The sequence below is a fragment of the Hydractinia symbiolongicarpus genome, chromosome 10, assembly GCF_029227915.1.
Source record: "Hydractinia symbiolongicarpus strain clone_291-10 chromosome 10, HSymV2.1, whole genome shotgun sequence".
Taxonomy (NCBI): domain Eukaryota; kingdom Metazoa; phylum Cnidaria; class Hydrozoa; order Anthoathecata; family Hydractiniidae; genus Hydractinia; species Hydractinia symbiolongicarpus.
In genome coordinates, this window is record NC_079884.1 from 3736515 (window position 1) to 3757129 (window position 20615).

The following is a 20615-nucleotide window of genomic DNA, read 5'->3' on the forward strand; positions in this document are numbered from 1 at the left end:
AAAAAGTAAAAGTTTATGAGAATGAACGTGCCCACATGTTGGCTGAAATAGCACATCTGAAGAAAAAAAATGAGATGCAGCTCGAAGAAGTTGGAGAATTAAAGGCAACAATATCAAAATGTCAATTCAATATGAAGGAAAAGGAACAAGAATTGGCATACATGAAAGAAAGAGAAGAAAAAATCCATCAAGAGAATGAAAGCATAGTCGCCAAGCTGCTGGCAGAACATGCCATAGAAGTATCTTTTTTGCAACTACAGCTAGAACAAGAACGTTGTCAAAAAGAGAATGAGATTTCAAATTTATCGAGAGAAATAATCGAGAAAGACACACAGGCTATCAAGCTTCAAGAACAAAATTTTGACCTAGAAGGTAATCTAAAATCTTTAGAAGAAAGATTTAACCAATCAAATGAATTTACACAGGACATAGTTGGACATTTTATGAGTGACATTGAAAGAAAATGCTCAAAGAGATGTTTTTACAAACCAAGGATTAAATGTTCGACAGTGAGATCTCGTCTACAGTTAATAGTGAACAAGATGAATGACGAGTTCTCAATACTACATTAAGTAGTAGACATTTAGTATATATTATATGTTTGTGTCGTGTTTTTATATAATTTTATTACTAAAAATTTATGGTAATAGAAAATGAAACTATAAAATATTTTTATTATATTAACCATGGGGATGCAAACATTTAGCTATGTTGTTAAACAGATGAAGTTTTAAAACAAGCGGATAAACTGCGTTGATCTCATTATGCCTTTGTGCGCCAGCTAAACCACACTACCTATGGTGAGTTAATGTTTGCCCAAAATGACCATCGCATTATCAAATTTTGCAAGGGTAGCAAGTTTAAATAATGAAAAGGAAGAACCCCATTTTGCCAATATTCATTTTAATTGCATTCTCTTCTCCAGGTGTTTAAATTGGTTACATCAGAAGGATGTAAAAAATCCAGCTACGAAGCTACGAAGACAAAGGTTGAATTAATAATTAACATTCTCAATTCTTCCCCACTAACTTAAAATCGGTAGATCAGGGGTTGAACCAACGGATTTTAGTTACAACTTTAATGGACTTCGATATTAACTAACATCTGTGCACGGATTAACAAATGCCAAGTGAATGAAACAAAGCAAGGAAATCTAACCGGAAACTAACTTCTTGTTGTGAGGAGTTGTTCAGAAGAAAAAAAGCCGAGCAATGGAATTTTGTATTGGCGATAATTAAGGAACATGCTTCTGTTCTATCAACTTTTTTCTCTTTGTGGAGCCGCAGAATAATATCGTTACCCTTCTGGTTGTAAATTTTAAACGCCAAGGGAAGTGCGTTTTGACCCTTTCTTTAGTTATCCATTTAATACAGGATTCATCGTCAAACTGTCATCAGATTACAAAAAAACCAAACGATTACGGACAGGGAGTAAATTATTTTCATAAATCGAGCGGTTGTTGAGGTCTTGTGTGCTCTCCCGAATGGCGAAATTCATTTCCACCCTCCTCTTGATGCCAGGCACAAGAGAAATCTGATTCATAATGGCAGACGAGAGCTGCGAATTTGTAAACATTCCACGCACGATTGCTCTTTTTTCAGAAAAGTGGTGCCGAAGGCAGTGTATATCAACCGTCTATTAATATGGGTATATTTTGATATTAGCTATGGTAAGTTAACGAGAATCAATTTATTTTTTAGCATGTATTAATGCTAAAACGTGTTGTTGGAAAAAGGTTTTATAAATGCTAGCTAATGCTAATGTGTACCATTTCATTAGGTAGTAAATGGTGGCGGGAACTCTGAATCTTCTGCATCCTCCCGAAAGACACCATGTTCATTCAGTGCTGTTGATCCACCAATATGTGAAGAGGTTTGTGGTGTAGCTATCTAGCTAGCTATTTTTTATACATTTCTTTAGCTAGCTATTTCTCAGCAGGTCAGGCCTCTTTCAAAATTATGTTTTGTTCACCACGTCACTATAAAACCTGACTCCGTAGATCAGGAAAAATCTTCAAATAACAATATCACCAAAGCTCCCAAAGCAATCTATGGTGACTTAAGAATTGGTATTGAATGTTAATGATGATCCACATCTGTCACAATCACAAACTTCAGATTGCTTCATTTTGTTTTGTTTTCGTTCTGGCCCAAATACGGACACTGGCCCGTCTTTAGACAGGACGGCCTGTCATAGGAGGGGTCGGTGTGTTTACAGTTGGGATGGCCCATCTATTGACGGGCCTGGCCCAACTAGGACAAATGTATGCAACTTTGTCTTAAGGTGGTACAGGCCCAACTATTGACAAAGGAATCCTCTGCTTTTAAAAAACTGTGTCATCGGATGGGGCAAACTCAACTGTACACAAAGGATGCCTGCAGTTTTAGAAAATGTGTCATAAGATGGGACAGACCTAACACTATTGACAAACAATTCCAATGATTTTAGAAGACTGTGTCACAAGATCGGATGGGCCCAATATTGACAAAGGACTGTGCTTTTAAAAATCACACTAAAAACAGGAACGGGCGTAACTATTGATACTTTTTAGAAACAGCCACAACATGGGCCAGTCTAAAGATTCCTATAATAAGGTTACACCTTGTTACATGGGCAACACACTGTTACGATTTAAAAAAAAATTTGGAAGACAGGCCTAGTGCAACTATGGACAAATGCAGTGTCTATAGGAGAGGACTGAAGAGAACAAAAAATGTATGGAGGAGAATAAATTATTCGTTAAAAGTTCTCTAAATATAATCTATTACAAATATAGCTAAAGTAATGAGCAATACAAATACCATTTCTTAAAAATTGAACAAACACAGACATAAATTTGATAAATAGGGATTAGTAGCACAGTCGGTAGAGCGTTCAGCTCATGTCCAAGTGGTTGTGGGTTTGATCCCCACATCAGGCTGTCATTCAGTTGGGCAAGAATTTCAAAAATAAGTGAACAACTTAAACTGTGAAGAAGTGTATTGGAAAGACCTCAGGGAAATTCTACCTGATCAACTAATCAACTTTTTTTTTTAAAAGCTCTAGAATGCAAGCATAACTTTAGATGATTATAGATTATAGATTATATGTCCACTTTAGCAATTAGGGCAGAAAAATTTCTTTATGTCACCGAGAGAAATGACTTGATTTTTGTTTAATTTTTTGTTTTGTTTTTTTGCATAAATATATAAGTTAACATCAAGTGCACTTTATGTTTTGCTGAAAAAACAATATTGTATATCTCTAAATTTTTGCATACTGTTATCGGTTGGAATAGTAATTTTACATTATTATAATTTTAGTGTCAAGAATTGGATCTTTCCTTTTTTGATCCAACATGTGCTGGTTGCCAAGATATACTATCCAAGTAGGTCAATTCATTCAGTTTTCAAAATACATGTGGCTAGGATTATCTACTCTTGAGGCTAACTCGTCAATTGACCAGGCTTTTGCTTAAGAGTATAAAATAGGGCTCAGGTGCTGCATGTCTTCAAAATATCTTCATTTAATAAAAAGGATTGCAGTCAAAACATATGCAAGATCTGTAATCAGACCAGTAATCTCATTGAATAGGATTTTTTCACTTTATTAACCATTTTATTTCGTTTTTAACTTTTTTTAGTCCAAGAACTACCATTTCTGAAATATTTGCCATAATGAGACAATGGGTTCCTCAAACCCAACAACATATTGAAATTCTTATTGAGGAAATATTAAAAAGGGGAGGCCATATTGATGACAGAGACGGGCTGACTGATATGACGCTTTTACACTATGCAGCAAAGTCTGGTGCAATTGGTGTTGGTGATATTGAAACATCTTGCAAGGTTGTTAAAAAACTGATTAGTCTGGGTGCTAATCTTATTGCTAAATGTAGATGGACAGATATGTCAGCTCTTCATTATGCAGTTTTCTTTGACATCAAACCAGTTGTTAAAATCTTACTGGACGCTGGAAACATTCATGGTATAAATTTTATTGCAAAATTATTTTCAATAGGTAGCTTTTATCAGAAGTACTATTTTAATGTTACCAATTGTGGTATTATGTGCCTGATCTAAACTTTGATATCACTTGAACAAAGTTCATTTACACCAGTGAGATAACAGCTTGTTAGCTCACTTCTGCATGAATTTTGTTTTTTACACCAGTGTGACTGTTTGGATATTTTATTATTTTTGTATTTGCTAATTTGTAAAAGCAAATTAAATTACCCTTTAAGGTAATATGCGATGATCTTATATATATGGGTAAGTTTCCCAAACCTGGGTCCTCAAATCTGTTTCAGAATGGACGAGTTGATGACGTCAACAAAAACCTTCAAACCCTAATATAAAAAATTTTGGGTTTTGGTGGGTTTTTGCTGATGTCAGCAAAATTTTTAAACCCTTTTATCTCATAATGCGTTTGTTGGAAACATATCCTATACATTTCTTGATCAGAGTTTCAACCTCTACACATTACAGGCAAAAAATAAATTAAATATCGCCCATTTTTTTTTGGATTTACACTGCTGACGTCAACTAAACATCTGAAACAACCTATTTTTCCATTGTCCTTCTGAGTGGATTTATCCACGGGCCTTATTGACTAGTATATAGTAATGAAGGTCTCAACATGCTGATGTCAGCAGCGGGATCAGTCTCCTCAAATTTGACTTAAAGAGTGGCACTAGAATAGAAATATTCGCATGTTTTAAATTATTTTTGAAATTTATGAAAGTATAAATTTTTGAAAGTATAAACTTGTTTACTTATGAGTAAGGTTTTGTGGACAAGTTAGTCTTTCTTCTCTTGTAAATAACCCTAGACCGTGATGTTGTAGGCTACTTGTGCCTATCATTTTGTTTTTTCTAAAGGGGGAGTCCAAGTAAATTTCCATGTGGTTGTTGTTGGTAAATAATAAAAGAGTCATCCTTTGAATAGCAACTATAGCAACTATTGAGAATAAGAGGAGAAAAAATCAAGAAAAAAACCTTTTGTTTTTTGAAAAAATTTGTGAAGATTATTTTAGGGAACATGTCAATTCTAGAAAGATTATATTTCTTAACAAGAATTTTTGCCAAGGTGTATACAATTAGTAAAATTCACGAAAGTTACTCTATTAAAAATATATATAAGTACCTACAGCAGCCCAAAGTAGTATCATATTCTTTTCTCTGAAAAAGCTGAAATATGGCTTTATTCACTTGAATAATCTTTATGTTGGTAAAATTAAAGGCGAGAAAATTTAAAAACCATTCTCTACTTTAGATATTGATCAATGCAGCAAAGAATTTGACGGTGGAACAGCGCTTCATATTGGTTGTGCTAACAAAAGCTACGATTCTGTAGAAACACTGGTACGCGACTACTATCAGCATATTTCTTGGATGGGGCAGGGTAGGGATATTATGGACTAGTAGTCTTGAAGTCATGTAGTGGAACCAAAAAAACGTTTTAAAGGTGATTTGGGGATTTTAATCTGCACAAGTCTGAAACAGTATTACAATGGACGCTATGAAATTAGATCAAAAAAGATAGCTCACTCCAATATTTTTTTCTTTATTTTTTCCTTTTCCTTAGATTTCATATGGCGCAAATCCTCACTACGTAAATAAATTGGGAAAATTACCGATTAGTTGTATCCCTTTAGGTAAGTAGTTGTAAACTCCTGAAATGTATTATAAAGTTTGTTATATTGATTTTTAATTATTTTCTTTCAAATTGATTCTCTTTACTGTAGTTAAAACCGTGAATGTCAGAGTATCTTTCTCTGTTTAAACAACATTTTTAATAAAAAATGCTAAAAGCACTATTTTGAATGTATAAAACGGTTAAGTTTTTGAAATCTTTACAGGAAGAATAATTAAAGAAGTGTGATCTACTAAAAATTTATCTATGTAGCCATAAATCTGGATTTTTTGTTTTTTGCTAAAACGTCTAAGGTGTTGTTTGTTTTTATTTAAAAATTCGTGAAAAAATTATTTGGAAGATTGTTTCATATTTTAGGTGATGATATTGACACATCAGATGTTAAATCAAATCAAGTCATTGCATCATTACACCAACTGTTGTCTACTGCCATGCAGAATACAGAACCAAAAAAAACTCATGTAAGGATTTTAGAGTGAGAAAATTATCTCAGATTTTAAAATTTTATCAAGTTTTTTGCAATTTCATTGTATTCCTTACATTTTTTTATTCTTACAAATTTTTATATATAGGTTTGTTAAAATGACAGAAAAAAAACGAAACAAAAAAAAAAAAATTTGTAAAGCTAAGGCGCCACGAGGAACATTTTCATGCGCGTGCTATGCAACATTGCTGCATAGCACGCGCATAAAAAAAATTACTCGTGTCCCATGCCTATTTTTCACTGCAATGCAGCAAAAAAATGTTGCATGGAGCAAACATTTTGCTCCACAACTTCGGGGACAAAATAGATCTGAATCTATTTTGCTCCCGTGCTCCGGGGACAAAATGTGCTGAAAAATTTGTTGTGGAGCAAATGTTGCACGTGTCCCCACCTTCTGCAACAAATATTTTACAAAATTATTTGAGGCATTATTTTATTGACCAATCAAATCACAGAAAGATATAAACAAGTTTTTTTCTTGAGAAGTTGAACTGCAAGTGAAGAGTAGCTAGTGAGAAAATAGTGAAAATGGCGGATGAAAAGAAAAAACTATCAGACGAGGAGAAAGTTACTTTAATAAACTTTTATAAAGCGAACCCAACGTTATGGGACAGTGGGAATATATATTACAAAAATAAAGACAAAAAAGAAGCTGCGAAAATAGACCTTGTCACTGAATTTGAGGGGGCGTATAGCTGTGATTTTCTAGAAAAAGCATTCCATTCTCTTCGTTCATCGATGCTCCGTGAAGTTAAACGTAATGCTGGAAGCGAAGTTCCATCGAAAAAGTGGAAGTTTTATGAACAAATGGAGTTTATCGTAACTGATCTAACAAAAGAAAAGAAAAAAGCGCAACTTTCGTCCGACGAGTTGGAAGAATTGATTGATTTTTATCGTGAAAATCCCGCGCTTTGGAACCACACTCTACAAGATTATAGAGACAGAGTGTTGCGCGAAGCTCTGATGGTCAAACTGAGTGAGCGTTTTGATGGGAAGTATACCGTAAACGAGCTCAAAACGTCATGGCATAACGCATTGACAAAGTATAGAAGTGAGCGCAATAGGGAGATTGGATCAAGATCCTCTGGTGCAGGTGTAAACGAAGCATATTTTTCTACCTGGGACCATTATAATCAAATGGATTTCGTTGAGATTACTTGCGATATGGATGAGACCGTCGATACAATGAACGAGGATGAACCACGTACCCCTGCTCCTAAAAAACGACGGGAGAAGAAGATGACGGAGGAGCAGTGTGCCAAAGCCGAACTGTGGAAAGCGTTGACAACTTCCATCACACAAAGGGCTGATCACCATGAAATCCGGCCGCAACAAGCTTCTACATATGGATGCGAAGCGCAATCTGCTGTCGAAAAACGTGCCCAAATTTTTGGAAGTACAGTGGCCGACAGTTTGGTCCAGTGCGAACTAAAAGATTGGCCAAGGTTGAAGAAAAAAATCATGGATATTTTTTTCGAGTATGAAGAGCAGAAACAACACCAATCTATGCCTACCAACCATCATGCTCGTATGTTCGCAGCTTCAACGTTTACTCCATACACCCCATCATATCCCATGGCAAATACATATACTGGTATGCTGCAATCGCCACCTCTACCTTCTCAAAATCAGCCGTATTCACCCGCAAATTCATCCTGTTCGAACGATACGTTTTGATACGTTACGTTATGGTTGGCAGACATTTTCTGGAGTAAAATAAATCAGAAAAATATATTAAACGTTCAGTAAATCTTATCATTTTTTATTTATCCTCGCAAAAAATAAAATTAAATGTCAACTCTAGCGCAATGCCACTGCCAGCGTACAGCACCTTCCATTACGAAATACTCCGTGAACTCGTCTCTTATTGCTTTGGCTTGATTACTAGATCGATTGCCGTAAATGTCATTGGACAGTGAAAACCATGTGCCAGTAGGAGTATCTTCTCTCCAAGCACCTTCGATAATTTCACCACGCTCATTCTCTCGGTCGACAAGACCAATTGGTAGCTCAATTTTGCCCACAGAACTTTTGCTCCTCTGCCAGTTATGCAATGCCACTGTTGCCATTGTGATGGTAGAAACCTTTTCTGGTTCTAAGTTTATAGGTCGACGAAAAATGCGCCACCGATTTGCCAATATCCCAAATCCGTTTTCAGAAATTCTTCTCTTTCGTGACAGTCGATAATTGAAGATGCGTTTGTTTACTGTCAGATTTTTTTGTGGATAAGGCTTCATCAGGTAATTCTTAAGAGGAAACGCATCATCTCCTGTTATCACATACGGCACTTTGTTGTTTCGACCTGGTAAATTGCAAACCTCTGGTAAATTTAGCGATCCACTGTCTAGCGCCTTCTTTAAATTACATTGGTCCCATATACCTCCATCAGAATTTCTACCGTTCGCTCCAACTTCCACATAAAGAAACTCATATTCTGGCCCGACAAGAGCCATGAGCACTACACTGTCTGTCCCTTTATAGTTTCGGTAATGAGACCCTGAATTTGGGGGCTGCTGAATGACGATATGCTTCCCATCGAGAGCACCTAATCCATTTGGGAAGTTCCAACGCTCATTGAAATTTCTGGAGATATCTAGCCATTCCCCCTGTGTTTTCGGAGTTGAAAGGAAGGTTGGACCCAACCTCTTTATGATAGCTTCAGATACCTCCATAACAGCTGCTGAAATTCTTTTTCTTGACACTCTGAATTGAAATTCTAAAGACCTGAAAGTCTCACCAGTCGCTAAGTAACGTAGGGCCACGCAAACGAGCTCAGCTGGTGTGATAGAATTCCTCATATTTGTATCTTGTTTCTGCAAATCCTCAGAAAGAAGACCGACTAGGTATTCGAATTGAGCGTTATTCATACGTATATACCCTCTACATTTCTTCTCATCGTTTTTTATTTCGTTGAAGATTGTATGAAAAGCGCCAAGACACTCTCTATTCCCAAGCCACGGTTGCACCCAGCAATTTCTTGGTGGTTCTTCACGATCTTCCTCTTCTTCTTCGTCCAACAAAAGTAAAGCTAAAATAACTTCTCTGTTTATTCCTGCCATATTTTAATCACACATGAACTCAATAAAAAACTTAAGGATACGGTATACCCTTTGAGCATGATTTTTTAACTTCGATTTTCGAAATAATCTTGCAGCAAATAAGATGTGGCGCCACGAGAAACATTTTCATGCGCATGCTATGGGACATGTTGCATAGCACGCGCATGAAAATGTTCCTCGTGGCGCCTTAGCTTTATTTGCTGCAAGATTATTTCGAAAATCGAAGTTAAAAAATCATGCTCAAAGGGTATACCGTATCCTTAAGTTTTTTATTGAGTTCATGTGTGATTAAAATATGGCAGGAATAAACAGAGAAGTTATTTTAGCTTTACTTTTGTTGGACGAAGAAGAAGAGGAAGATCGTGAAGAACCACCAAGAAATTGCTGGGTGCAACCGTGGCTTGGGAATAGAGAGTGTCTTGGCGCTTTTCATACAATCTTCAACGAAATAAAAAACGATGAGAAGAAATGTAGAGGGTATATACGTATGAATAACGCTCAATTCGAATACCTAGTCGGTCTTCTTTCTGAGGATTTGCAGAAACAAGATACAAATATGAGGAATTCTATCACACCAGCTGAGCTCGTTTGCGTGGCCCTACGTTACTTAGCGACTGGTGAGACTTTCAGGTCTTTAGAATTTCAATTCAGAGTGTCAAGAAAAAGAATTTCAGCAGCTGTTATGGAGGTATCTGAAGCTATCATAAAGAGGTTGGGTCCAACCTTCCTTTCAACTCCGAAAACACAGGGGGAATGGCTAGATATCTCCAGAAATTTCAATGAGCGTTGGAACTTCCCAAATGGATTAGGTGCTCTTGATGGGAAGCATATCGTCATTCAGCAGCCCCCAAATTCAGGGTCTCATTACCGAAACTATAAAGGGACAGACAGTGTAGTGCTCATGGCTCTTGTCGGGCCAGAATATGAGTTTCTTTATGTGGAAGTTGGAGCGAACGGTAGAAATTCTGATGGAGGTATATGGGACCAATGTAATTTAAAGAAGGCGCTAGACAGTGGATCGCTAAATTTACCAGAGGTTTGCAATTTACCAGGTCGAAACAACAAAGTGCCGTATGTGATAACAGGAGATGATGCGTTTCCTCTTAAGAATTACCTGATGAAGCCTTATCCACAAAAAAATCTGACAGTAAACAAACGCATCTTCAATTATCGACTGTCACGAAAGAGAAGAATTTCTGAAAACGGATTTGGGATATTGGCAAATCGGTGGCGCATTTTTCGTCGACCTATAAACTTAGAACCAGAAAAGGTTTCTACCATCACAATGGCAACAGTGGCATTGCATAACTGGCAGAGGAGCAAAAGTTCTGTGGGCAAAATTGAGCTACCAATTGGTCTTGTCGACCGAGAGAATGAGCGTGGTGAAATTATCGAAGGTGCTTGGAGAGAAGATACTCCTACTGGCACATGGTTTTCACTGTCCAATGACATTTACGGCAATCGATCTAGTAATCAAGCCAAAGCAATAAGAGACGAGTTCACGGAGTATTTCGTAATGGAAGGTGCTGTACGCTGGCAGTGGCATTGCGCTAGAGTTGACATTTAATTTTATTTTTTGCGAGGATAAATAAAAAATGATAAGATTTACTGAACGTTTAATATATTTTTCTGATTTATTTTACTCCAGAAAATGTCTGCCAACCATAACGTAACGTATCAAAACGTATCGTTCGAACAGGATGAATTTGCGGGTGAATACGGCTGATTTTGAGAAGGTAGAGGTGGCGATTGCAGCATACCAGTATATGTATTTGCCATGGGATATGATGGGGTGTATGGAGTAAACGTTGAAGCTGCGAACATACGAGCATGATGGTTGGTAGGCATAGATTGGTGTTGTTTCTGCTCTTCATACTCGAAAAAAATATCCATGATTTTTTTCTTCAACCTTGGCCAATCTTTTAGTTCGCACTGGACCAAACTGTCGGCCACTGTACTTCCAAAAATTTGGGCACGTTTTTCGACAGCAGATTGCGCTTCGCATCCATATGTAGAAGCTTGTTGCGGCCGGATTTCATGGTGATCAGCCCTTTGTGTGATGGAAGTTGTCAACGCTTTCCACAGTTCGGCTTTGGCACACTGCTCCTCCGTCATCTTCTTCTCCCGTCGTTTTTTAGGAGCAGGGGTACGTGGTTCATCCTCGTTCATTGTATCGACGGTCTCATCCATATCGCAAGTAATCTCAACGAAATCCATTTGATTATAATGGTCCCAGGTAGAAAAATATGCTTCGTTTACACCTGCACCAGAGGATCTTGATCCAATCTCCCTATTGCGCTCACTTCTATACTTTGTCAATGCGTTATGCCATGACGTTTTGAGCTCGTTTACGGTATACTTCCCATCAAAACGCTCACTCAGTTTGACCATCAGAGCTTCGCGCAACACTCTGTCTCTATAATCTTGTAGAGTGTGGTTCCAAAGCGCGGGATTTTCACGATAAAAATCAATCAATTCTTCCAACTCGTCGGACGAAAGTTGCGCTTTTTTCTTTTCTTTTGTTAGATCAGTTACGATAAACTCCATTTGTTCATAAAACTTCCACTTTTTCGATGGAACTTCGCTTCCAGCATTACGTTTAACTTCACGGAGCATCGATGAACGAAGAGAATGGAATGCTTTTTCTAGAAAATCACAGCTATACGCCCCCTCAAATTCAGTGACAAGGTCTATTTTCGCAGCTTCTTTTTTGTCTTTATTTTTGTAATATATATTCCCACTGTCCCATAACGTTGGGTTCGCTTTATAAAAGTTTATTAAAGTAACTTTCTCCTCGTCTGATAGTTTTTTCTTTTCATCCGCCATTTTCGCTATTTTCTCACTAGCTACTCTTCACTTGCAGTTCAACTTCTCAAGAAAAAAACTTGTTTATATCTTTCTGTGATTTGATTGGTCAATAAAATAATGCCTCAAATAATTTTGTAAAATATTTGTTGCAGAAGGTGGGGACACGTGCAACATTTGCTCCACAACAAATTTTTCAGCACATTTTGTCCCCGGAGCACGGGAGCAAAATAGATTCAGATCTATTTTGTCCCCGAAGTTGTGGAGCAAAATGTTTGCTCCATGCAACATTTTTTTGCTGCATTGCAGTGAAAAATAGGCATGGGACACGAGTAATTTTTTTTATGCGCGTGCTATGCAGCAATGTTGCATAGCACGCGCATGAAAATGTTCCTCGTGGCGCCTTAGCTTAAGATGTGGCGCCACGAGAAACATTTTCATGCGCATGCTATGGGACATGTTGCATAGCACGCGCATGAAAATGTTCCTCGTGGCGCCTTAGCTTAACAGTTTCTGCCGTTGGGAATTTTTATGGAAAGAAATTTTTAGGTATCTTTTTCTCGTGATTGTGGGCCCTGTTTGCAAAGTTAGGTTCTAAAACATTTTGTAAAATAAATCACAAAAATAAATTTGGCGAAGGTATAAAATAAAAATATTTTAAATCATCGTTCTCAAAAAAATTTTAAAATGCAAATTAAGATAGATATTACAGATTCCGCCTTCGCTGGCGGAAATCAACAATAGTGCAGTATTTTTGTGAGCGCTCTAAATTGAAAAAATGTGTTTTGCATTTCGGATAAAAGACCAGAAAAGTTTCTTTCGTCTGAATCGCAAAAATATCTTCCAATTTCTTCTCTTATTATGCCACATCTTTTTTTTGTTTTTTTAGATAATAATTTTTTAACAAATTAATTTTAGAAACCTTGTTTCTTGGTAATATCTAATATAATAGTAGGCTACTTCTGTGTGTCTTTCTGTGACTTTTTGAAAGTGGAGTATTTCTAGAAAATGTTTTTTAGTAGATTGTTTACAGGCAGCATGTAAACAAATATCGCCAATTTTTTTGTATATTCACTGCGACGTCAGCAACTACATTTTTTCATTGTTCTAATGTATACATTTATATCCCACGACTTTAGAGTTTAAGTCTATCCACACTCCAAGCTTTGGGTTTGGAAATGAACGATCAAGTAATTGTGGCTGGAAAGGTATAGTTTAATTTAAAGATTTTAATTGTACCGTTTTTAAGGCAAAAATTAAAGCTGTTCTTACAACATTTAACTATATGATAAACAATAGCAATCATGCTATTTTAAGCAATATTTTGCCATTGAAAAAGTGACTAAACATACCAGTATAACAGGTTGGTATGTTGAGATTTTGCGGTTCAACGGAGTTTGCATCTGGTCAGTGGGCAGGTATTGAGTTAAATGAACCAGTTGGTAAAAATGATGGTTCCATCGCAGGAGTAAAGTATTTTGACTGCAAACCGAAATATGGTATGTTATGAATTTTGAATTTATTTTTATTGAGTATAGATGATGTACTTGGTGAAATAAATTGAATAAAGAAAACATTAGGATAACTGCTAACATTGGCCCGTTCATCCTATTAAGTTCAGTTGGCTCAAATGGGGAAAAATAGGCATTCTCCCCAATAGGTGGCTTTCACGATTTATCCCTGGAGACAATCTTTTGTAATTAGAAAAGGATCCTAGGAGAATTAATGTTATTGTGTTCTCTCCCTTCACTAACATTTTGTATGAAACAGTACTACTAGCAAAATGTATAAAGGCCGTCTTGAAACATTTTAAATTGATTCTCTGCGTTTAAAAATTTAAAAATTGATGTCAGAAAAAGGTAACGAAAAAATTTAGATTAAGTAAGCGAAATTTGCCACATTCATGAGAGTTTATGTCGCGAAATTCTTATTGGTTCTCAAAAGTTTATAAGCATTAAATAAAAAAATTCTTTTAATTTGCCAAAGTTAGTGTTTGTAGAAGTAAAATTGACTCTTCGCAAAAGTTCTTGTCCGGGAAATGCAAAAAATTTCGCAAATTTTCTCTGTTAAATGTTTTTTTAGGAATATTCGCACCGCTGACACGTGTAAACAAATACGATGGAACATTACCAGTTCCACTGGGAATTAATGGTTCACGAAACAGTTCAAGTAAGTTCCTCTTTTCTTTGGGAGATATCTCAATGTGTATAAATGCTGTTTCAAGATGCTTCTGTTTATACTGATAACCTTCTTTCTTATTTTAGTAGCATCTTCTGCAGATTCAAATAGGCCAAACTTAGAAGTAAGTGCATCAATGGAGAGACGGAGAAAGATTTCTAAGAGTTTAGCGTAACTAATTTAAGCTTAACCGAAATTCGAAAGTTTGTTTTTGATGGGAACTTCAGAAAAAGAAGCGCCAAAACTCTTTTCACATTTCTAACTATAATAATTAAGTCGAAATAATTATTTTTTAATTTGAGTTAAGGTGCATGAAATTTCCACCTTACTTAACAATACTTGTCATACCTTATTTTGCTCCAAACCTTATAGATAGGTGAAAAAGTGGTTGTTGCTGGTCAGAAGATTGGTATTGTACAATTTGTTGGTCCAACCAAGTTTGCATCGGGGTATGTGTACTACTGCATAGTCATGAACCTTCCTAAAGCGGATATATGTGCAAAAGTGTCCCCTTTATGCAAACAGAGAGATTTTTCTAGAGATATGTTTTTAATTATTTGACGTAAAATTAAACAATCCCGAATGTTAGTGTCCGTTATACAGATGTTACGGCTTCAGGCCATATTCACAGATTTCACAGCAGCTGTTATCAGATAGGCGATTTATTGTTAACCTTTAACAGCCATTTTTTCAAAAATCAGGACGCACAAAGATGTGATATGGCCAAATGGTGACTAACAGAGAAAATTCCCTTCTTAGAATTTGGGTTGGTGTTGAGCTCGATCAAGCGGCAGGGAAAAACGACGGAGCGGTATCTGGTGTTCGATATTTTGAGTGTAGTCCGAAACATGGAGTGTTTGCGCCGTTGAATAAAGTTAAGAGGTGGGAAATAAGATTTTCTTTTGTAGTTAAAACAGTTTATTCATTCTGAGTTTTCAAATTATAATAATGCGCAAAATGGTACAATTTTTATGCGCAAAACATGCACGATAACTAGTACTGGAAAAAATGAAATTATGATTCTAACAGCAGACGTGTTTTTCAATTTCAGAATTTATGGTGAAGAAGAATCGTTTCACGATACTGTCAGTAAGTGAGACATTTCTTTTAACAAGGCCTCTTCACAATCCTTGCATTACACATCATGTTAAAGGATTTACAGGTTTTTTCATACCATACAATCTATTTAAATTGCGAGTTTCCCTTACTAACATTAAAAATATTTACAATAATCTTTTTTAAGAAATAAAAAATATTGCGTTTCATTCTTTGAGAAAGGCTAAACAACCATCCCGGGGACAAACGGGATAATTCTTGCATATTTCAATTGTAAGAAAAACACATTTCAGCAAATTTTCCCATGCCGACAAACGTGCTGTTCAGCCTCTATAGGAAGCATTTTTATAATTGAAAAATATAATGTATCATAGAAAGTAAAATCACAGTGAACATTTACCGTAGGATTTTGGATTATAATTTGGATTAGCATATATTGGTTAGCATAAAACATTTTTTTTTAAAAAATGCATTGAACTTGCTGTCATCAGAATATTTTTATAGCTGGACTAGCGATTTGACTAATGGTTGAACTAGTCATTTAACAATATAGTGACAACTAGTGACTCATCTTTTGTTTATAGATAATGACACTGCAGAACGCTTGTTGAATGACGAGAACGTTACACCTGAACCTGTACAGACCAAATCAACTGAAATTTCTAGTGGCACACAAAACAGTGTTAAGAAGTCCACAAACAGTAAGTGTGATTGGCGTCTGCGGATATTTATAAATTTATAAAATATTTATGAAGCACATCACATGGAAAAAGTTGGGTGGGGGGTTTGGGCACAGGGGTGGTCATAGGGGTGTGTTGTGAGGGAGGTTGTTTGGCTATGTACATGCCTGCATTTTGACTCCAAATCTTAAGCCTTGTCTTGGCAAATTGACTTGTTTATTCATCTTTTGCTATGAGTACGGTCTTAGTGGTGTTATTAAAACGCGGTACGGTAACTCTCTTTCCAAGCACTTTTTTCGTTGTATAAGTATAAGATATATGCAACTTCTGTGCTTATAATAAAAAGTGTTGTTTCGTAGAATTTGATGATAAGGTGTTTATAAAATGCATAGGTTCGTCCGTAATGTGTCGAATTTTAGCGTCTTGAAAATGTGGCAAATTTAGCGTGTTTTGTTGAAATATCAATTTTAAACTATTTTAATCTTTTAAAGTAAATCAACTGCAAATTTAAAATATTTAAAAAAATTTAAAATTAACTACAAGCCAAATTTGCCATTTTAAACAATCTCCATATAAATTCACAAAAAAAAAAAGGTGGATTTATATGGAGTTTTTTTTCAAATCTCTAAATTCATACCCAGAGAGAATTTAACATTCATGAGGACTCGTGGCTCTATGAGACTTTATAATGATAAGGGATGGCGTTAATTTTTAAATAGGTTGTAAGTGGTTTGTCAATAAGAATTTAACTGTCAACATGGATAAGCTAAAATCAGTGAAAAAAAGGTGCCGCCTGAGCGCAAATTTTGATTTCCATCGCCACAAGTAGTAATTTGACTGTTTCTATCTTAACATTTAAACAATTGGACTTGTCAAAGTTCACTTGTCAATGTTTACAACGGAATAAGGATTTTGAACTTGGCTTATTTGGTTACATTTTAAACCCTTAAACGTGCTAATTGTTTCTAACTTTAGTATGACTCCTTTTCGCGATATTTCGGCACTTCATGGGACCTGGCGTGGATTATCTATATTATAATGCCCGTATACGTCTGTCTGTCTGTCTGACTGTCTGTCTGTCTGTCAGTCTGTCTGTCACGCAAAATGGTCGCAATAGCGAGAAGCACGCAATGCGGTATAAAAAGGACGGGCGAACCCGTGGATTTTCCACGGGCTAACGACTAGTTAGTAAAATTTAGCCTAGTTTTATTTGTCTTCTTTGTCGTAAATAATTATGTCGAATGCGTTTCTGTTAAATTAACGTTTTCATCTTTCCATTCTTCTTCGTCATCTTCATCGTCATCATTCGCTTCAACTTTATTGTCAAAGTGCTTTCTTATTTCCTCTGTTATTGACTGGAAAGTTGATCGTTCAGTATCATCATTTGATTCCAGACGAGGCGAAATATCCTTGTTTTCAAAAATGATCACGTTTCGAAGAACACATTTTTTTGTCTGTAAAAGAGTTGAATTTTTATCTTGGCAAGGATTTATTTATTTTGACGATGGATGAAAAAAATTAAATTTGGCGAGCACTTAACTTGGCTATTTCAGACCAAAATCTTCACTTTTATTTTAGGCAATACTAAAATCCCTCATGCAAACATAAATAGAAACATTTTACTCCATTCTGCTTCAAGTACGCCCCGTTCTGCTTCAAGTACGCCCCAACAGAAGAAACGGACCAGGTACAGATATATGTATATATATATATTTTACTTCTTTCGAAAGCTCATCATTTTTATTTTGGTTCCCTCTTTAAATTTAAGATTGGATACAACATTGGGCGCTCAAATTAATTTTACTTTGAAAAACGTAAGTTGATTTTGTGTCATTCAATGTGCTCAAATCGCATGCGCCATGGCAACAGGTAATTTTGACTGTTTACTTGTGTGCCCTTGGAGAATAAGGTTTAAATGTGACCTGGTCCCAGGGACTTATTTTACGCGACTTTTGAGTGAGAGAATGAGATGATTTTATATTGTTCTGTGTTCTTTTGGCAACGGGCAACCTTGCATCTCTGTTTACTTGTTTACCATTGTCGCGTTATGCTCATGGATTTAATTCACGTAATTTTTGCATGTTTCGGTTATTTTCGCGAAATTTCAAAAAAAGTGATACCCAGCACTTATATAATATTGATGTGTATTTTCAGCCGTTTTTATTTTGTGTCCCTTACAGAAAAAATCCTGAAACGGTATAAATTGAGAAAAATATGTTGTCAACCTCATTTTTTTATGGAAATTTTATTCTCGTGAAAAATGTAAAGGCTTGCGAAAATTTATTCACGAAAAATTGTTTTTTTATCTAACAATTTACCCCATATAATTAATCCCCTAAAGATTTTGAATGGCAAGGTTGTGGCAATGTTCGTAAAACGTTTTATTGTTGACAGGGTATGAGCGTGTACGCCAATAACGAACTTGGTATCGTTCGTTTCATTGGTCGTGTCGAGTTTTCTGACGGGATATGGCTTGGCGTCGAACTACGAAAACCTAGTACGTATATGTTCCTTGTAATTATAAACACATCCTTAATTTGTGTTAACTGCACACATCAAATAGATATCTTTCGCCCAACTTCAGTGCGAAAAAACAATGTAGAGTTTGCATGGATGAAGAAAAGAGAGAGAGTTGGAGTGTGTTTTTTAAAAACAAAAAAAATGCATGTTGACTATATTTCTTTCTGTTTATACCTTTCATTTTTACTTTTCATTCTAGAATTAATTTAATGTTAATGTTCTGCATAGCTGTTTGACTGTATAATTTAAGATGCTACACGAATATACCATCGTCTTTTAAAATGTTCAAAAAATTGTTGGGATAAATGCTTAATTTCAAAGATCATACCCAAGCAATCATTTACGTTGTTTTAAGACATACCCACCACGCATTTTGAACTTGTCAAAGTTCACAAATTATGTTCACACCAGACTACTGCACCTAGCGCAATTTTTAACGCTTCTTACCGTCCCCACACATCGCGAAGGATTGGACGGGAGATGCTGTTTTGCCATTTTGAGCAATGGCCAAAAAGCTGCCATTTTTAAGTTTATGTACAGGATTGTAAAAGCCTGGTTGTGTAAACGGTGCATGAAATATACCACCTCTTCCAAGCAACGAATCAGGCGCATATAATGTTTGGGTGACTAAGTAATCTTCAATTTCTATTTTTAGATGGAAAAAACGATGGTACTGTGGAAAATAAAAAGTATTTTACTTGGTAAGTTTGATGATAGATAATGTTTTGATTGGAAGTTTAGCACGATAAAACACCAGGGAGTGTGAAAATGAGACAAAAATGTTTATTTGTGAGGTAATAAACTTTGCGTTTTTTGCTTTAACGTGTTTTACGGAAGATATATTCGCGTAAATATATCGCGAAAGTTTTTCTTAAATTATCTTACTCGGACATTTACGAAATCAGCTTTGTTTTACAAATTGTTTAGCCCACTGGTGCGTCACTTTTTCTAAATCCTTTTTTTTGAACATTACCAATTTGTGCGATTCAACTTGTTTATTTTTAGTAAACCTAACCACGGTCTCATGGTACGTCCAAGTCGAGCTACATGTCGTGGTATAAACTGTGCACAGCTGGTGGATTTAAAATTCAGATGAATTTGGAAGACAAGAGTTTCAAATATTATATTATTTACTACTATTTATTTTATTTTTAATATCATATATACATTTAATAAAAAAATATTTATCATACAACAGTTTTTATATTTGCCGTGTGGCCAGCAAAGAATTATGTCCAAACATTCCTTACACTCGCGTCAGGAGCAAATTGACTCGGTTACCCATCCCATATGGTTTTTCTCCACGGTTTGGTCATTCTTCTTTCCCTAGCTTGTTGTCTCGATCAATCTTCGCGCTATTTTATGGTAGCATTGGCTCTAAAATTAAACAGAAAGAAAATGAATGTTCAACCACGACAGCTTTAAATGTAACTGAAAGATGCTAGTTATACCTGAATGGAAGTACTATCGGCGAAAACAATTGGCACGCCCTTGTCCGATGTTTCTCGTATATTGATATCTAACGGTATATCTCCTAAATAACGAACAGTATATTTACATCCTGGGTTTTCAATCGACAAAAAAATAAAATATCTAAAAAGTAGGCGTTATTAGGTCTGTGCATGGTAGTGGCAATTTTGACACCACTATTTTTTTGTTTTTGCTATCATCAAATTTAAGGTTTTTATACACTCGCCAAATTAAACCATCTATAACCAAATCGAGGAACCAGATGTTTTGTACAAAATAAATACTACTTTAATTGGAGAAACTTTCGCGAATTTACGATTTTTCGCCATTTTCGCGAAAGTTTGTCTCGCGAAAATGTGCGATTTTCTTCATTCGCGAAACTTTATCTCGCGAAAGTTTCCGAATTTCTTCATTCGCGAAAGTTTATCCAGTAAGCTATTTTATCATTTTTCACCAAAAACGCACAAAATAGTTATAAATCTTATTTTAAGAAAGAAAATTTATAACATTTTCAATTATGCTAAGAATTTTGAGTTTTTTTTAACTGAAAAATTCTTGTTCGCGAAAGTTTATCTCGCAAAAATTTGTGGGTTTCTTCATTCCCGAAAGTTAATCTCGCGAAATTTTTCGAATTTCTTCATTCGCGAAAGTTTATCTAAAAAATTTCGCGAATTTTCTATCTCGCGAAAGTTTCTCCAATTAAAGTATACTTTTGTTTAAAAGTTAAAAT

General features: G+C 35.7%; 1 protein-coding gene and 1 long non-coding RNA gene across 4 annotated transcripts; one reads left to right on the plus strand and one right to left on the minus strand.

The window, feature by feature from the left end:
- The first annotated feature begins 1522 nt into the window (after nt 1-1522).
- LOC130613328 (CAP-Gly domain-containing linker protein 4-like) lies at nt 1523-19610 on the plus strand. Of its 3 annotated transcripts, XM_057434680.1 has the most exons (20): nt 1523-1669; nt 1780-1872; nt 3303-3367; nt 3623-3966; nt 5253-5341; nt 5565-5634; nt 5991-6094; nt 13121-13189; nt 13345-13480; nt 14064-14150; nt 14246-14283; nt 14532-14608; nt 14919-15041; nt 15211-15248; nt 15800-15916; nt 17474-17582; nt 17664-17709; nt 18290-18392; nt 19071-19116; nt 19421-19610. In XM_057434680.1, the coding sequence occupies exons 1-20, from the start codon at nt 1667-1669 to the stop codon at nt 19509-19511; spliced, it is 1848 nt and encodes a 615-aa protein (XP_057290663.1). In that variant the 5' UTR covers nt 1523-1666; the 3' UTR covers nt 19512-19610. The 3 variants fall into 3 exon arrangements, with proteins under 3 accessions (XP_057290663.1, XP_057290661.1, XP_057290662.1); XM_057434678.1 differs by lacking the exons at nt 19071-19116; nt 19421-19610 and having other exon boundaries at nt 18290-19046; XM_057434679.1 differs by lacking the exons at nt 19071-19116; nt 19421-19610 and having other exon boundaries at nt 14249-14283; nt 18290-19046.
- LOC130613332 (uncharacterized) lies at nt 19537-20529 on the minus strand. The gene is made up of 2 exons (XR_008975650.1): nt 19867-20529; nt 19537-19792 (listed from the first exon to the last, which is right to left on the minus strand). It is a non-coding gene; the product is annotated as an uncharacterized LOC130613332 (long non-coding RNA).
- Between the last annotated feature and the right edge of the window lie 86 nt (nt 20530-20615).

Bases quoted from the DNA above. Each gene is read 5' to 3' on its own strand.
- LOC130613328 (XM_057434678.1), top strand. The intron at 6,095-13,120 runs GTAAGGATTTTA...CCACGACTTTAG, and splicing joins CAGAACCAAAAAAAACTCAT to AGTTTAAGTCTATCCACACT. The intron at 14,151-14,245 runs GTAAGTTCCTCT...TTCTTATTTTAG, and splicing joins TGGTTCACGAAACAGTTCAA to TAGCATCTTCTGCAGATTCA.